Source organism: Perognathus longimembris, chromosome 21 (genome assembly GCF_023159225.1).
Source record: "Perognathus longimembris pacificus isolate PPM17 chromosome 21, ASM2315922v1, whole genome shotgun sequence".
NCBI classification, from domain to species: Eukaryota; Metazoa; Chordata; class Mammalia; order Rodentia; family Heteromyidae; genus Perognathus; species Perognathus longimembris.
Genome location: NC_063181.1, coordinates 27,762,721 through 27,778,364, shown reverse-complemented (window position 1 = coordinate 27,778,364; position 15,644 = coordinate 27,762,721). Strand labels below are relative to the sequence as shown.

Here is a 15,644-nt window from a genome sequence, read left to right as displayed (position 1 = left end):
ATGTCTAGAATCATGGAAATGTAGCCTCTTTCCTGTCCATGCTCTCTGACAAGGCAGTGACAAGTGCATTTACTACCCAAGAGTTCACTTAGGCCTGCACTTTCTTGAGGGAAAAAATAAACACACACACAAAAAACAACCCCCAAAACTTGCCATTCTTTATAGTGGCTCATTGTGTTTGCAGTCAAAGCAGTAAACTGCCAGCAAGGAAATTAAATTCTGACAAACAGCCCTGTTCTCAGCTGCTGTACTAATTGAAATCAAACCTAATGTCTTTGATGATGCACAGTCTGAAAGCACACAGAATGCACCTGCAGAAGAGCATCCTACTGTCACTTGCAAGAAGTGACTGACCAGACTCAGTAGACTAAGGTCACTTGACTCTTCTCCACTTCTTCCCCCGGGGGCAAAGAAGGAATTACAGTTCAAAGAGGAAGTGGGAACCCATCAGGTAAAAACAGGTGAAGGCGAGGGCTAGAGAATTTGCCATGAAGTCTGACAGATAACCAACCTGTCTTACATGTATACACATTCCTGACAATAAAACAAAATCAAAGCTAATCACACAAAGATGATCCATTTTTTGTACTTTAAATGTTTTATTTTTGTTTCTTTTATGCTGGTACTCGAGGTTGAATTTAGGGCCTGAAAGGCTAGAGCCACAGCTCCACTTCTGGCTTTCTGATGGTTAACTGGAAGTCCTGGCCTGGCTTTCAACCACTATAAATCCTTAGTTCTCAGCTTCCTGAGTAGACAGGAATACCGATATAAACCACTAGTGTTCAGTGATGCTCCAATTCTTGTTGAGACTTTTTCCTAGAAATAAACTCATAGGGAGAGAAAAGAGGGCAGGGTTCTACAGAGTTCTTTATAGCAGGTATGGCAGAACCTGCTAGGCCTCTGGAAAGACAAGATGGTAGGCACCACAGTGCAAATGATAGGTAAAAAGCATTGTCATGATGATTACAGCAGAGAATTCTAACACAGTTGTGCCTTTTGTGTTGTTCTAAAGTTTTGTTATAAAAGTATGATCGACAAATACTTAGATTAAGATGCATAATGTGATTTGATATGCATGCATACTGTGAAATGTTTGCCTCCATCAATCTGAAAAATCCAACCCTCTCATGGAGTCACATTTTTTTTTTTGACAGGCCTTGGGCTTGAACTCAGAACCTGAGCACTGTCTCTGGCTTCTTTTTGCGCAAGTCTGGCACTCTACCACTTGAGCCACAGCACCACTCCCAGCTTTTTCGATATATGTGGTGCTGAGAAATCAAATCCAGGGCTTCATGCATGCTAGGCAAGCACTCTACCACTCTGAAATCCCAGGCCCAAGGGTTACATTTTATGTGCCATGCACATTTACTATATTCCCTCTTAATATGAGCGTAGTAAGTATAACTAACTCCAGTCACATCTTACATTTAATTTCTAGCACAAGTTCATTTTAATGAGCTAAAGTTTGTGAAGTTTTGGACCCACAGCTCAATTCGTTCCGGAGATGAAGGAGAGTTAACTTTGTTTGCTTTGTCTAGATCTTTCAAAATCCTTTCACTCTTAGTATGAGCATAATCCTGGGATTATTAGAAAAAAGGATGGTTTGAGGCCAGCCCAGGCCAAAAGTTAGTAAGACTCATCTCAGTAAGTCAGGTGTGTTACTACATACCTGTAAACTCAGCCACTGGGAGGCTGTAGGTAAAAAGATCAAGGTTGTCTGAAGCAAAAAAAAAAAAAAAAAAAAAAAGAAAAAGAAAAAGAAAAGAAAAAAAAAAGATTTTATTAGAAAAATAAAAAGCAAAAGGGCCTCAGAGGGGAGAGCATCTGTCTATATATGATGAGCCCTGAGTTCAAACCATTGTACCATAAAAAAAGATAAGTGCCAAGTAATGTAACAGCAGGAAATAATCAAAATAATCGATCCACTCTGCACAAATTATGCTGTAAAATGTTATGCTGTAACAAATGGAAGGAAAACAGGAGTAATGAGGATTATGTTACTGGCCTCCCTTCAACACCATTAAGTCAACAGGCAAGTTCTACATTTACTGACTCAAATAGCATTATATGCTTTTAGAAAACATGGAGAAGAGGAAGAATGAGAAACCCGGCTTAAAGAGTTGTAAGTGCGGGGCTGGGGATATGGCCTAGTGGCAAGAGTGCTTGCCTCGTATACATGAAGCCCTGGGTTTGGTTCCCCAGCACCACATATATAGAAAATGGCCAGAAGTGGCGCTGTGGCTTGAGTGACAGAGTGCTAGCCTTGAGCAAAAAGAAGCTAGGGACAGTGCTCAGGCCCCGAGTTCAAGCCCCAGGACTGGCAAAAAAAAAAAAAAAAAAGTTGTAAGTGCATCGGTTATCTGTGTTTTCTTAAACAATATATGTGTAGCTATACTATTTGTGTGTGCGCACAGCATTTGATTAAAAACCAAACTTGAAGCATTTCATTAAAATAATGAAAATAAGTTTGCTTTTGTTTATGATTTTTGCTTAGTAAACATAGTGCTCACTAAACAATTTTTGTTGAATGGAAGGATGGAATTTGATGATATGGAGAATAAATAGCTTCTGGGTTTTACATTACATCATATAAAAGTATGAAATGTTTGTTCATATAGAAAAGAGAAAATGCTTCAAAACCCTTTTCTGAGATATATATATATATATAATATATATAAAGCTGATAAAAATGAAAACCACTGATGCTTTAAAATGGCCAGTGAACATTAATAAATTTCAAAATGCCTAAAGAAAAATTTTCTTAAAAGTTTTACTTAGAAAATATTCATTACAACTAGGCACTAGTGGTTTTCCTATAATCCTAGTTACTCAGGAGGCTCAGAGGATTGTGGTTTGAGGCTAGCCTGGGCAGAATGTTTGCTCAACTCCATCTCCAAAATAACCAGCAAAAATCAAGGGTAAGGAGGCATGGCTCAAGTGGCTGAGCACCAGCCTAGCAATCTGTAAACCCAGGGTTTAGACTCTGGTGTGGCAAAAATGAGAAAGAAAGAAGGAAAGAAAGAAAGGGAAGGAGGGAAGGAGGGAAAGAAGGAGAGGAAGAGGAAGTAAAGGGAGGAAGGAAAGAAGAAAAGAGTCATCATTAAGAAAGTATGTGCTGGGATAGAGGTGCACGGGAATCCTGAGCGAGGCCAGACTGGAAGACATGCTGAGACTTCCTTGTAAAACAACCAAAAAAAGCACACTTTCATAACCATACACTGCCACCTAGAGGCACCACCTGTACACACGCAGCTTGCATCCCACATAACAAGCTGACAAAATGGACATCTACCTAGCCTTTCATCTCAACTCACCACTTGTATCCTAAGCAGGAATATAAACACCAAAGAAAACAGGACAGTAAAGCAAAAGTATTTTATTAATAATTTATTGTCAGTAAGAAAGACTGGCTAATGGTAGTTTTCAGTAAAAACCTTTACAAGACCATTGCATCACAAATATACAGACACCATAAAAACTGTGTCATGGGGGTTTTGGTTCTAAATAGTTATGCAGAAGGTCCCCGTTACACTTTCCGATAATGAAAAATGCATATTATCCTAAAATACAGCAACCCACTTAAGACATGTCCATGTATCAGATCTTCCCCATCATATGTACAGCTAGAAATAAATGATTACATTGAAATGTGTTAATGAAATGTCATACTTCAGTGGAAAAGAACATATAATGAAACCCTGGTTATATTAAGAAAACAAAACAACAACACAGGGTGCTAGATAATGACACTAACACCACCAAAACTCAGCTGAAAACAAATACACAAAGTACCTTGAAAAGTCTAGTTAAAACTGAAAAGAAAAAAAATCAAGTCTGTACATAAAATTTACAAATAGGAGACAGGAGGATGAATCAAATCTACATAAATACATGAATTATGCTAAGGTGGTGGTGATAGGACTGATTTTTCCGTCTCACTATTTTAACACAGACAAGTGTAAATACAAAAAGATGCTTAGAAATGGCACAGTCAATGAAGATCTTGTCCCATTACAGTAGGTCTGGGGGGCTGGAAATGGCTAAGGTGTCAAGAGGTGCGGGATTCAGTGCAGCCATGCCCATGGGAGCTCACTGAAAAAAAAACAAAAGCACTCAAGCATTGCTATAGAGAACAATGCAGGTCAGCGAGACCATCTCTAGGTTCATTAAAGTCCAGGCACTTTGGGGGGGAGTCTGAGCATCAGACTTGCGTATGCTGTTGGGAATCCAGTGGAGGAATTGTTACCTCTTCGAAGTGACTGTCGTCTCCGCTCTCATAGTCACTCATCATGACCTCAGACTCCGCTTCACAGCACGCGGACACATCCGAGCAGGAAGCCGTGGACGCGTACACAGACATGGGCATGTTTTCTATAGCGGGGGCTTCAAAGTTTCTGGAATATCCTGGCGGGTAAGGAGGGGCAAAGGATTCTCTACAAGTACTATTCTCACTGGTGGCTTTTTTTTGAGGTTCAGACATATCGGCGGGGTAGAAATTGGGCAGGTACTGATTCAAGTTGAACCTCTGCCGATTTCTGGATGAAGAACCCAAGCTACCTGCAGCAGGCATGTCTCTGGGTGGGTGTATGGATTCGAACTGATCGCTGAATTCCGGGGGCAATGGTGGCAGTTCATCGGGTGCAGGGAAGTCTTCTGGTGGTGGGGGGAAGTCACTTTCAATGTCGTAGCCCCCAGGGTAATAGTCGGTGTCGATGGCATTTGGATCTGCTGAGTAGAGAGGTGTGTGCTCGTCAATCACCTCATAATTGGGAAACTCCTGTATGTCTGGCAGGGGAACAGCTGGCATCCAGTCTGATGTATCCCAGTGGTACCCTTGGTAGAAGAGGAAAGAGATTTCAATGTATTTCTCCTAAGCTTTTTGCATCTTGGAAAACAACAACAACTCCTGATATTAAAGACAAAAAAGTGCCATGGTATTTATGCATTCATTCAAAGCTCATCACTTGGGAAACCCATTGTCCTTGCCTGGAAGACAAGAGCCCCGCCCTGGTGCAGCTTTGAAGCCCTGCATGAATGGGGATCAGTGTGTACACACGGGGAGCTTGCAGTTTTAGTATACAGATAACATTCAGGGACATGAAAAGACTTGAGAGAGGCAGGATGTAGTGTTTAAAACACATGCAGGTTTCTACACATAGCACTGGTCATCTTCAAGTTTCCTTCAGTGATTAAGAACTCATCACTACGTGAAGGAAGGCAGTAGTACCTTCTTAGGACATTAGTTGTACCCTTTCAGAAAGGAAGGATCTCTATTAAGATTATCAGACGCCAATCTGTATTACCTGTCATTAAACGACACTAATTAAGGCAAACTTTAAAGTAATAAAAGTAACCTTTAACACGTTAAAATTTAGAAAATGAACATCCTTTGTAAGAATGTGGTACATGTAATATGAAAGCTGTACTATTATTCATTAATAAAACAACGAATGATCTTACTACAGTTACATATCAAACCATACCTCTAAATACAATTGAACAATTAAGTGTTGAAGAACAATATAACAGTGTATCTTTGTTACACTGGAAAGAACAAAGAATCATTTTGGACTATATAAAGTGTTGTGATTTAAAAAAACAAACAAACAAAACACCTCCCTAGTTAGGGATAGTCATTTATTTTCTTTTTCTTTTATGTCTTCCTTCTTAGATTTTAGAAATTCCGTTAGCTAGGAAAAGGTTAGCAGTGCATGCTTAGCATGCAGGGCCCAACAGTCAAGGATTTAGTTTTTGCTTCAAACACCAAGCAACCAACGTGAAGCAAGTCAGCACTGCGTCAAATCTTCACCAAGGACTTAGTGATTATCAATGAGCAACTGGCATGCATAAATCACCTCTTGATTTGCTGAGGTCAGGAGCAGCCAAAGATTCTTTTGGTGGCAGAGTAGAAAGAAAAGAAAACATTGGTAATTAAAATAGACAGGCGGCTAAAAAGCAATAAAGTTAAGTACATAGTACCATGTAAGCCATTTGTCAAGGCCCAATCAGCCATGTACTTCTGTATGTGCCTCATTATCTACACACATTCCACATGGCTGAGAAACTTACAAAGCACAAAGAAAACAGGATATGGAAAGAGGAAATAAAAAGCAATGATGATGAAGTGGACACTCTGCTAGGAAACTCAAGTGTTATTGTTGCTACTGCCAATGGAAATCTAGAAACACAGAACTTTCTTTGGAATAATGAAAATAAACTCTGTAGGCTCTCATCAAATACAAACGGGTTCGTTATTTCTGTGACAATACAAATACATCTCAAGCTACCTGCATCACATTATAATCTCAAAAGTATATTGAGTTCAGAGGAATTCCTGGGCAAATTTTGAACAAATTTAGGTAGGTAAAGCTGAAAACCTCTTCCAACCCATCCTTTATGAATATGATTTTATATTTGTACTGTGCAGTCTTCTTTTCACAAATCTGTCATTACAGTTGCTCTTTCTGGGCTTTTGTTTATACACAGAAGCTGGCACTACATCAAAGGAAATTCAGCATCATGAGACACTAACTCTGGGCTAACTTTCCACTCTCTTTGAAACAAGGGTAAAAATCCCTTAGAGGATGATGAGGATTAGGTGAAGCATGAACGGACCATTGTAACAGCAACAATCAAAGGCAATGCTTTTCAGTGCATTTTACAATGTTCCTGAAAATCCAAGTCAACTATCTATGAACAAATACTATTTGATTGCTGTCTCTATGAACTTAATTAAAAAAAAAACTATTAGAAAGACTGTGATGTTTCTTGAAAATACATAAATAAACTGTCTACTAAAATGTAGAAAGCTCATTAAAAATAAAGACTGACAATTTTTATTACTGGCTGGCACTTGATAATCCTTATAATATAAACTGGCTTTCAAAAGTAAAAACCTTTTTTTTTTCAGTGAAGGAGATTGAAATGAAGCAACTATTTAAATTTGGTTTTAAGTATTGTTAATATTCTAAATGTTGGAATGCCATCAGGTAAAAACTGAAATTCACAAAGCTGAGTGCTGATGGCTCACAAACTGTAATCCAAGTTGCTCAGGAAGCTAATATCTGAAGATGACAGTCCAAAGCCAGCCCAGGACAGGTAAGTCTGGAAGACGTGTGTGTGTGTGTGTGTGTGTGTGTGGTCTCAGGAGACTTTTCCTACTTGGACTAGCTTTGAACTGAGATTCTCAGATCTCAGCCTCCTGAGTAGCTAGGATTACGGGTGTGAGTGAGCCCTTGACACCGGGAAAGACTGTGAGACTCATTATCTCCCATTAATCACTAAAAAGCTAAAAGTGAGGGTGCGGCTCAAGTGGAAGAGCACTAGCCTTGAGTAAACAAGGAAAGCTCAGGGACAATGTGCCTAGGCCCCTAAGTTCAAGTAGTATCAACACACACACACACACACACACACAGAGAGAGAGAGAGAGAGAGAGAGAGAGAGAGAGAGAGAGAGAGAGAAAGGAAGGAAGGAAGGAAGGAAGGAAGGAAGGAAGGAAGGAAGGAAGGAAGGAAGGAAGGAAGAAAGAAAGAAAGAAAGAAAGAAAGAAAGAAAGAAAGAAAGAAAGAAAGAAAGAAGAAAAAGACTAAAATTCACTAGACAGAATAGAACTCACTTCTGGTTTACCATACAGAAACAGTGGTACTATTTATTTAGGAAGAAAACAATCAGATCTCTTTAGTAACTGGGTAGCCTCTTGTCAAGTTCAGCAAGGGTGTTTTCCCCACCTACAGCTAGACAGCCCTCACATCCTTACATGAGGGAACTCTGGAGCATTATGGTGATAATGCTGGTGTTTTCTTCATGGCCTCTGCACCTTGGCTAGCTGTGGTCTTTAGATGAAGATCACAATCAACCAGGAACTTGCTAGACCCAGACCTGCTTTATCAGACAATGGCTCAGGGAACAAATCAATCAGCAGGTCCTCTGGGTTTTCTGATTCACACTAGCCTGTCAATTACTAGCCTGTGCTATCCACCTGTGATTACTCCAATTCCAGTGCACCAATGAAGGGCTGCTTTGATTTGAACTAAGTTGAAGGAGGTAGTTAATGCCCTTTCAGTTTTAATCAGAGAAAGTTCACAGCACATGACTTTCACTAAATTTCAACTTGAAAATCTACCTTCTACCACTGTCTTTGATCATACTCGGGAGCAAGAGGAACCAAAAGTCCAGAGTCAGTTTTAAGTAATTATAAAAGCTTTTAGTATTTGGATTTGTGTTCAGAGAAAGCGGTATCTATTGTAATTCTTAAGTTAAAACTACTTCAGAAGGTCTTGGCATTGTGTCACAGGAAGATAAGTTCTTGAGATCCTATCATTTATTTCTGAGATCCTATCATTTATTTCTGACATCACTACAGATGAGCAGAAAGTAACAAAAAAAACATACATAGAAATAATTCTGCAGTACACGTGTTATAAATATATACACCTTCAAAATTATAGCTAAAAATACAATCTATTTAGAACATTACAATAGGCAAAAAAACAAACCCAACAAAACAATATGAATACTACAGTACTCCAGTGACCTAGACATAAAACACAAACACAAAGTAAAGCATTTATGACTATACCTTCATTATTCACCGTGTCAACTACAGCATTGACAAGGTGTATTACAGTCACTATGGAAGCTTGTAAAAAGGGACAAAAGGAGTGAATTAGGAAAATCTTTATTTAGAATACAGTACACAAAATAAAATTTCTTCATGCTATGCAAATTTTCCCTATAGTTTAAAAATGTGAAATGAATGTTTTAACACAACCATATTATTATGAATGACTTGAACTGCAAGCTATAGACTTTTCTAATCAAGCTATATGTTTGCTACTATTCATCAAATGATCAAATTAATCAAATGATCAAATAGCTTTACTGAAATTTAAGCTAGAAAATGTTTACAATTATCATTATGGATCATGCTGGGACAAAACAAGTCTTATGTCAACACCTCATGGACTGAAGGCATCACATTTAAAAAGCTTGTATAACTATCCCACAAGAAAAAAACTTACGGAGATAGATATATTTGTATATAAAAACCAACAAGATTTTGTCCACTGGCTTCAACCCCAAATTTGTCATTTTATACATGTACTAAATAGCTTAAATAGCTGGTAAGCTAGCACACCAGCAATCTATCTGGCTGTTTCCTGTATAATTTGTTTTTATTTGTGTATTATTTAAAAAGTTTGTCATGATAAATATGTATGCATTTGATGGGTAGGCCCTCAATGTTTACATCCGAATTGCATCCTCATCTTGGGATCCTCTGATTATTTGTTACCATCCAGGGCACAAGGAATACTAATGAAACTAAGAGCTTAGGACAGGTTTTCCTGATTATGGAGGTGGGCTGAATGAGTTGTTAAGATAACCATCCTTTCCATCTGTATGCGGAGCCTAGAGTTGTGACTGCAGGTGAATGATCAATGAAATGTACACTGTTGCTATGCTGTTGTTGAAAGAGGATGAAGCCATGAGCCAAAGAATGCGAGTGATTACTGCACACTGGGAAAAGGAAACAGATTCTTCCCTCACTTCCCAGAAAGTACTGTAGTCCTCTGGACACTTAGACTTCAGTCCAATGAGATACAGGGTGCATTTCTAACCTAAGGTGCACTATTTTAAACCCTTAATTCTGTGGTAAAGTTTTTCATAGAGGTTAGAAAATAATAAAACAGTAAGTGCAGAATTTAATGACTGATACTGATGAAAATGTGATCACTAAAATATAAACACTTCTGCACACGTCTTTTCTCCACATTTTAAAAACTGGTCATTCATTATCATAAATTTGGCCACAACTAAAGAACATTTAAAAGTAATACGATACCAACAAAAGGAACTAGAAAAGAAAGAAAAATAATGAAAAATTTCTGAAAATATTTCCTTCCTTCCTTCCTTCCTTCCTTCCTTCCTTCCTTCCTTCCTTCCTTCCTTCCTCCTTCCCTCCCTCCTTCCCTTCCCTCTTGCTCTGTTTCACATTATTCCTGGAGCTTGAACTCAGCTGTCCCTTAGTTTTTTTGTTTAAGGATGGTGCTCTGCTGTCGGAGCCACAGCTCCACTTCTGTGAAAATGTATTTGTGAAGGGCATTTAAAGACCAAAGTGCAAATTACATAAATTGGCAATATAGATCATTTTAAAACAAACCAATGGAAGAAATAACACTACATCCACTTACTACATCATAAATGTAATATCATATGTAACATGCTTGAAATTAGAAATGAATGGGACATAATCTGGCCATCTGGCTGTGACATGTTTTTTGAACTATCTGACATGGATTTACAGAGATGTACTCTATTATGAATTATATTACCCTAGGTGATGGACTACTATGGATCAGACAGATATTAGTGGATTGTTTTATTCTACCAAGAATATATAAACCATTCGATTTTTACCCAAGGTGAAAAACTATAATGAAGTGTACAAATTCTAACATTCAAAAAGCTTTACTACCAATGGCCTTCATTGTATTCCTGAGCAACACTGACAATTTTCTATACTGGTATGTATTCATAAGGCAAGCTGCTGATCAGTACAATTTACCCTAGGGAAATCAGATGAAGCTAACTGGTATCATCGAACCCCCTGCCAAGCTTTCTTCATTAAAAACATAATCAAACTTACTAGCAATCTCTTAAACTGCGCTCTCAGTCAGTACGCTCTGATCCAAATGGGAGCTGGGGCCGCAGTGGGGTTGAGGGAAGAGACAAATAAAACCTTGTAATACCAAAGGTGTGACGGAAACGGAACATTTCAGATCGTTACATTGTGTGTGTGTGTGTGTGTGTGTGTGTGTGTGTGTGTGTGTGTGTGTGTGTGTGTGTGTGTGTGTGTGTGTGTGTGTTGGACAGAAAAGCTGTTACAAGAGTTTTTGAAAAACCCACAAAATTTCCATAACATTTACTACACTGCAAAAGAAAAAGCAACACCAGATTAGGCAATCAAATAAAAAATATATCTTTCAATTGATTACATGTTCTTCCCTATTACTGATACATTGCAACTGTTAAAATAGCTATTTCTTAAAAAACATTTTTTTTTTCAGTGTTGGGTACTGAATCTTATGCATGTGAAGTGAGAGCTTAGGGCATATTTAAGGTATTTTCCCCAGCTAATGTTCATGCAAATGTTTCCAAGGCATGGTTGAAAAGTGGTCATGTGGGATGTGGAGCCCTCCTGAGACAACGAGTGCATCTACGTATTACACAGGGCAATATGAACAGCACAGCAGACAGCCACTGCCCGGGATACACTGACACTCACCGTTGTCATCACAGGACTCAGACTGGAAGGAGCTCAGGGACTGCACTTCAGACAGGCTCTCCCGGGCACTGTAGGGCTGCGAAGGTTTTTCCTCTAGCGGCTTCTTGGAAAGACAAGGATCGAGATCCACCACTTTAGCTAAAAGGAAGAGATGAAAAACAATGAATTCCAAGTGGGTCAAGGGTTTCCTGCCTGAGGCCTGAGAAACTTAAAGGAGAAACAAAAAGAAAAGACAACAATAAAATTTAACATCTTAAAACGACAACAAAAGACTAGACGGCCTACAAATATTCTTGGATATTCACAGCAGAATTTCTCCATAAACTAGCCTGTGGATATCATCAGACAATAAAGAATACTGAAAGTTTCTGTCTGAAACTAGCATCTATAACATTTCCCCCTAAAGCACTGAATACATGCCAAGTCACTAATACATTAACTGCTACTTCCTCCAGCTATATTTCCTAATAATTCTAGCACAGAAATGCTCCGAATTTTTATACATTAAATCATTGTTAAAACCTTTATCAATAAAAAAAATGAAAAGGATCTTTCCAGAATATTAATTGGAACATGACCAGACCCAAATCCTTCATTAACACACCCACCTACCACTCCTGATAAACAAGTTTCCAACTCATAAGCATTTCAGCTTTGGAGCATTACTGGTCTGCAGCTAATGCTGCTGTGTTTTACGTGAAGCACCAATGGCATGGCAGAACTCTGCAATGACCCTTTCTCTCTCAGTAACATTCCAAGGAGGGCAGAGTTGCTCTTACTGTCATAGTCGAAGTCCCAGTTTGGCTTCTGGATGGAGTCGCTGTCGGAAGGAGAGTTGGAAGGAGGAGGGGGAGGCAGGTTGGGGGCCACGCTGCAGACGGCTACTGCTTTTCGGTGTCCATGCACAGACTCGGGGTTAAAAGTACTGAATTCTGGATGCTCTGGGATGGCCGATCCTTCAAAGGAGTTCCGGTCAAGGTTGTTTCGGGAGTCACTTGGAATGCTTGGGGTGTAGGAAATGGGGCGGACAGGCACCTGGGGGGGTATGTCCGAGTAAATGTTCTTATTGAGCTTCGAATCAAAGTAAGGTCTTTGCAAGAAAGCTGTGGTTGGTCCCAAGTGTTTGTCTTCAGGTTCGGCTTGGTGTTTCTTCTTGCGACTAATCATCTTGCGGCAGAGAACAAACACCACCACCAGTAAAAATATCCCTGCTATAAAAACTACAATGCCTATTCCTTCGGCCAACCCAATATTCCATGGGGTGGACACATACTGATTGGGGGTGGCATCTTCGCAGTGTTTTCCTCTGTACTCGTGGCTGCAGTTACAGTGATAGGAGCCATGTGTGTTCTCACAGAGTGCCCCATTGCGGCAGGGATTTCCAGCACACTCATCAATGTCACTCTGGCACCTGCCAAGATGGCCAAGAATGAGGAAAGAACTTTGCAGTGCATGTCAGACTATGGCAGATCTATTACTCTCCAGAGGTTAGAGATTCTACCAAAACCCCTCCTTTATAAAGCATGCCAAACCAAAGCAAACCAAATAAAACTTGAAGAGACCAGAAAACACATCAGCAAAAATAACTGGGACCACCAGTGCTAGTGGTTCATGCCTGGAATCCTAAGCTACTGAGGAGGCTGAGATCTGAGGATCAAAGTTTAAAGTCATCCTGGGCAAATAAGTCCATGAAATTCTTATCTCCAATTAACTAGCAAAAAGTCCAGAAGTGGAAGTGGCTCAAGTGGTGGAGTGCCAACTTAGAACAAATAAGGCAAGCTAGTATATAAGGCTTTGAGGTCAAGCCTCAGTGATAGCCAAAAAAATCATGTGACAAAACAAACACCTTTTGTGGAATAATTACTCATTTTATTATAGGCTCTAATTTTTTTTAAGCAAACATGAATTATTGTCCTAGAATTCAACATTCTACTAACCTGGCAGTTTGTTTCTAGAAGTTATAGACAAGTTTATCATTGAGGTATTTGCCTTGTGAACTCTGATAAATGGCATGCTTTAACTCTTTGGAGAAAGCTCAGTTTGTAAGAATATGCTTCCATTTGGGAATAGGACATAATCCCCTACAACAGGTGAATGGTTGAAAAACTCTTCTTGTTTTATTCACTCACTCACTCACTCACTCACTCACTCATTCATTCATTCCAGAGCTGAAGACTGAACTCAGGGCCTTGCACTTGCCAGGCATGTGCTCTTCCGCTGGGCTAAATTCCCAACCCAAACTCTTCCAGTTGTAAATGGTATATCCCCTGTTGAAAACTTTCCCAGGTACCTTACCCTTACAAAGAGATCGCAAATGCTTTCTGCTTTCTCCAATAGGGGCCTACAACACAATGGCACACCTCTCAATCTCTCCTACCTCCTTCAGTGAACTGGATCTACTTAACATCCCACAGACCCATCACTCATCTGGCACAGTTCTGACCACTATTATGGTTTTGTCAAATGTAGGAACATTATTTATTGATTAGAATTAGGGAAGTCAACTTGTAAACTTAGGCCATGTAATGAGTGGCAAGATGCAAGATTATAATCCCACGTGCAAAACTACAAGAGATATATACCTTCCTTCAACTTTGTAAATCTGCCCAAGGAGGCTGATAGTGAAGGCTTATCTAAGGTGCTTACAGAGTTATTTTGTTCTTTAAATGGAACTGGAAGACAAACAGGCTAATGTAAAATGGCATTTGAGACTAAATTCTCTCATGCATTGTTTTCAAGGTATAAGAGCACTTTTATGCCTCAATTCCATCAAGCAGAAAATAGTAATCACCTTTTAGGACTAGGGTAAGAACTATAAAATATAATAAGAGATGCAGAAATGTTTCTTAGATGTTGTATAAAAATGTTAGAGCACATTACAAAAAATAATAATTACCATTACTCTCCAAGTTGGTCTTGAACAGCTCCACAGAGTATGTTAGAAAACAATAAATTCGCACATGGTTCAAGTGTGTTCTGCCTACCAGAAAACCATTCACTTTTTTCTAGAAGTAATACCTCTAAAGTAACGTAGTAGGGATTTTCAGGCATAATATATTAATCTGCTTGATTTTTTTTTATCTTAAAGAGGAGAAAGATAATAAAAATGCCAATGAGAATTACTAAATTCGGAAGCAATGTAGTCTGAATTAATGAAGTATTATTGTGTCAGCTAATGAACATAATGCCAAGGCAAAGGGCAAATATAAATACTGAAAGAAACCATTTACCTCTCTCCCCTAAATCCTGAATCGCACTGGCAAACAGCACCATCCAAACTGTCAAAGCATGTTCCACCATTTTTACAGGGCTCATCCTTGCAATATGGACTCAGCTGGCACCTGAAGAATAAGAAGAGAGCATGCATGAACTTCATACAGCAAAACAGAACATTAAGTGAAGAACACGGATGGTTTGCACGCATGTTTTAAAAATCCAAAGAAGATGCCTTTACTCCTAGTTGACAGGACAATTCAGCTAGAGAAGGACTTCTTTTAAGGAAGCTTAGATCAAGTTTGAGGCCAGCTTGGGCAAAAACCTAGCAAGATTTCCATCTCAACCAATATGAGGTATAATGTGTCTGCCATCCTAGCTATGTAGAAGGCGAGACTGAAAGGACTGTGGTTACAGGCCAGCTCAGCTCAAAAGTCTACAGGACTCTCTCAACTGAAGAAACTGGGGGTGGGGAGAAGGGAGGCTAGGAATATGGCTTAGTGGTAGAGTGCATGCCTAGCATGCATGAAGCCCTGGGTTCAACTCCGCAGTACCACATAAACAGAAAAAAGCTGGAAGTGGTACCCTGTGGCTAAAATGGTAGAATGCTAACTTGAGCAAAAAGAAGCCAGGGACAGTGCTCAGGCCCCGAGCCCAAGCCTTAGAACTAGCAAAAACAACAAAAACAATAACAACAAAGAAGCTGAGGAGTAGTAGCATATAGCTGTCATCCCAGCTATGGAAGAAAGTTAAAATTAGGAGTCCAGGCACACAATGGACATATACAGTCCAAACAAGCTGCAGGTGTTGCTCAGAATTAAGTGTCAAGAAAGCACAAGGCCTTGAGTTCCAACGTCAGGACAAACAAAAACAAAAATCAATGCTAGAACTTCCCATGAAAATTAAGAAAACTACACATACCTCTGACCAGTGTAAAGTCCTCTACATTGGCAAACGAAGTCACCGTTGTCTACCACGCAGGTGCCACCATAGAGGCAGGGATTGGAAGAACAAGGGTTGACGCTCACCTCACAGTATGTCCCTATGTACAGGGCACTGCACTTGCAGTAATAACCTACACGTGAGCAAAAGAGAACAGTGTCAGATCTCAAAGAGTCACATTTAACTTTTATGTTGAAGTGAAGGC

The 15,644-nt window shown here is 39.4% G+C and overlaps 1 protein-coding gene across 4 annotated transcripts in view; it reads right to left on the bottom strand.

Annotated features, from left to right (window-relative positions):
• Positions 1-3,363: 3,363 nt before the first annotated feature.
• Fat1 (FAT atypical cadherin 1) overlaps positions 3,364-15,644 on the bottom strand; it is a 112,963-nt gene continuing 100,682 nt past the window's right edge. For 3 of the 4 annotated variants that reach the window (XM_048330854.1, XM_048330853.1, XM_048330852.1), the window contains exons 23-28: positions 15,419-15,572; positions 14,515-14,625; positions 12,064-12,695; positions 11,285-11,422; positions 5,856-5,891; positions 3,364-4,833 (exon numbers count right to left, since the gene is read on the bottom strand). In XM_048330854.1, the coding sequence (XP_048186811.1) occupies positions 4,202-4,833; positions 5,856-5,891; positions 11,285-11,422; positions 12,064-12,695; positions 14,515-14,625; positions 15,419-15,572 (1,703 nt within the window). In that variant the 3' untranslated portion in view covers positions 3,364-4,201. The remainder of the gene's footprint in view (positions 4,834-5,855; positions 5,892-11,284; positions 11,423-12,063; positions 12,696-14,514; positions 14,626-15,418; positions 15,573-15,644) is intronic. The other variant, XM_048330855.1, reaches the window with a different exon arrangement.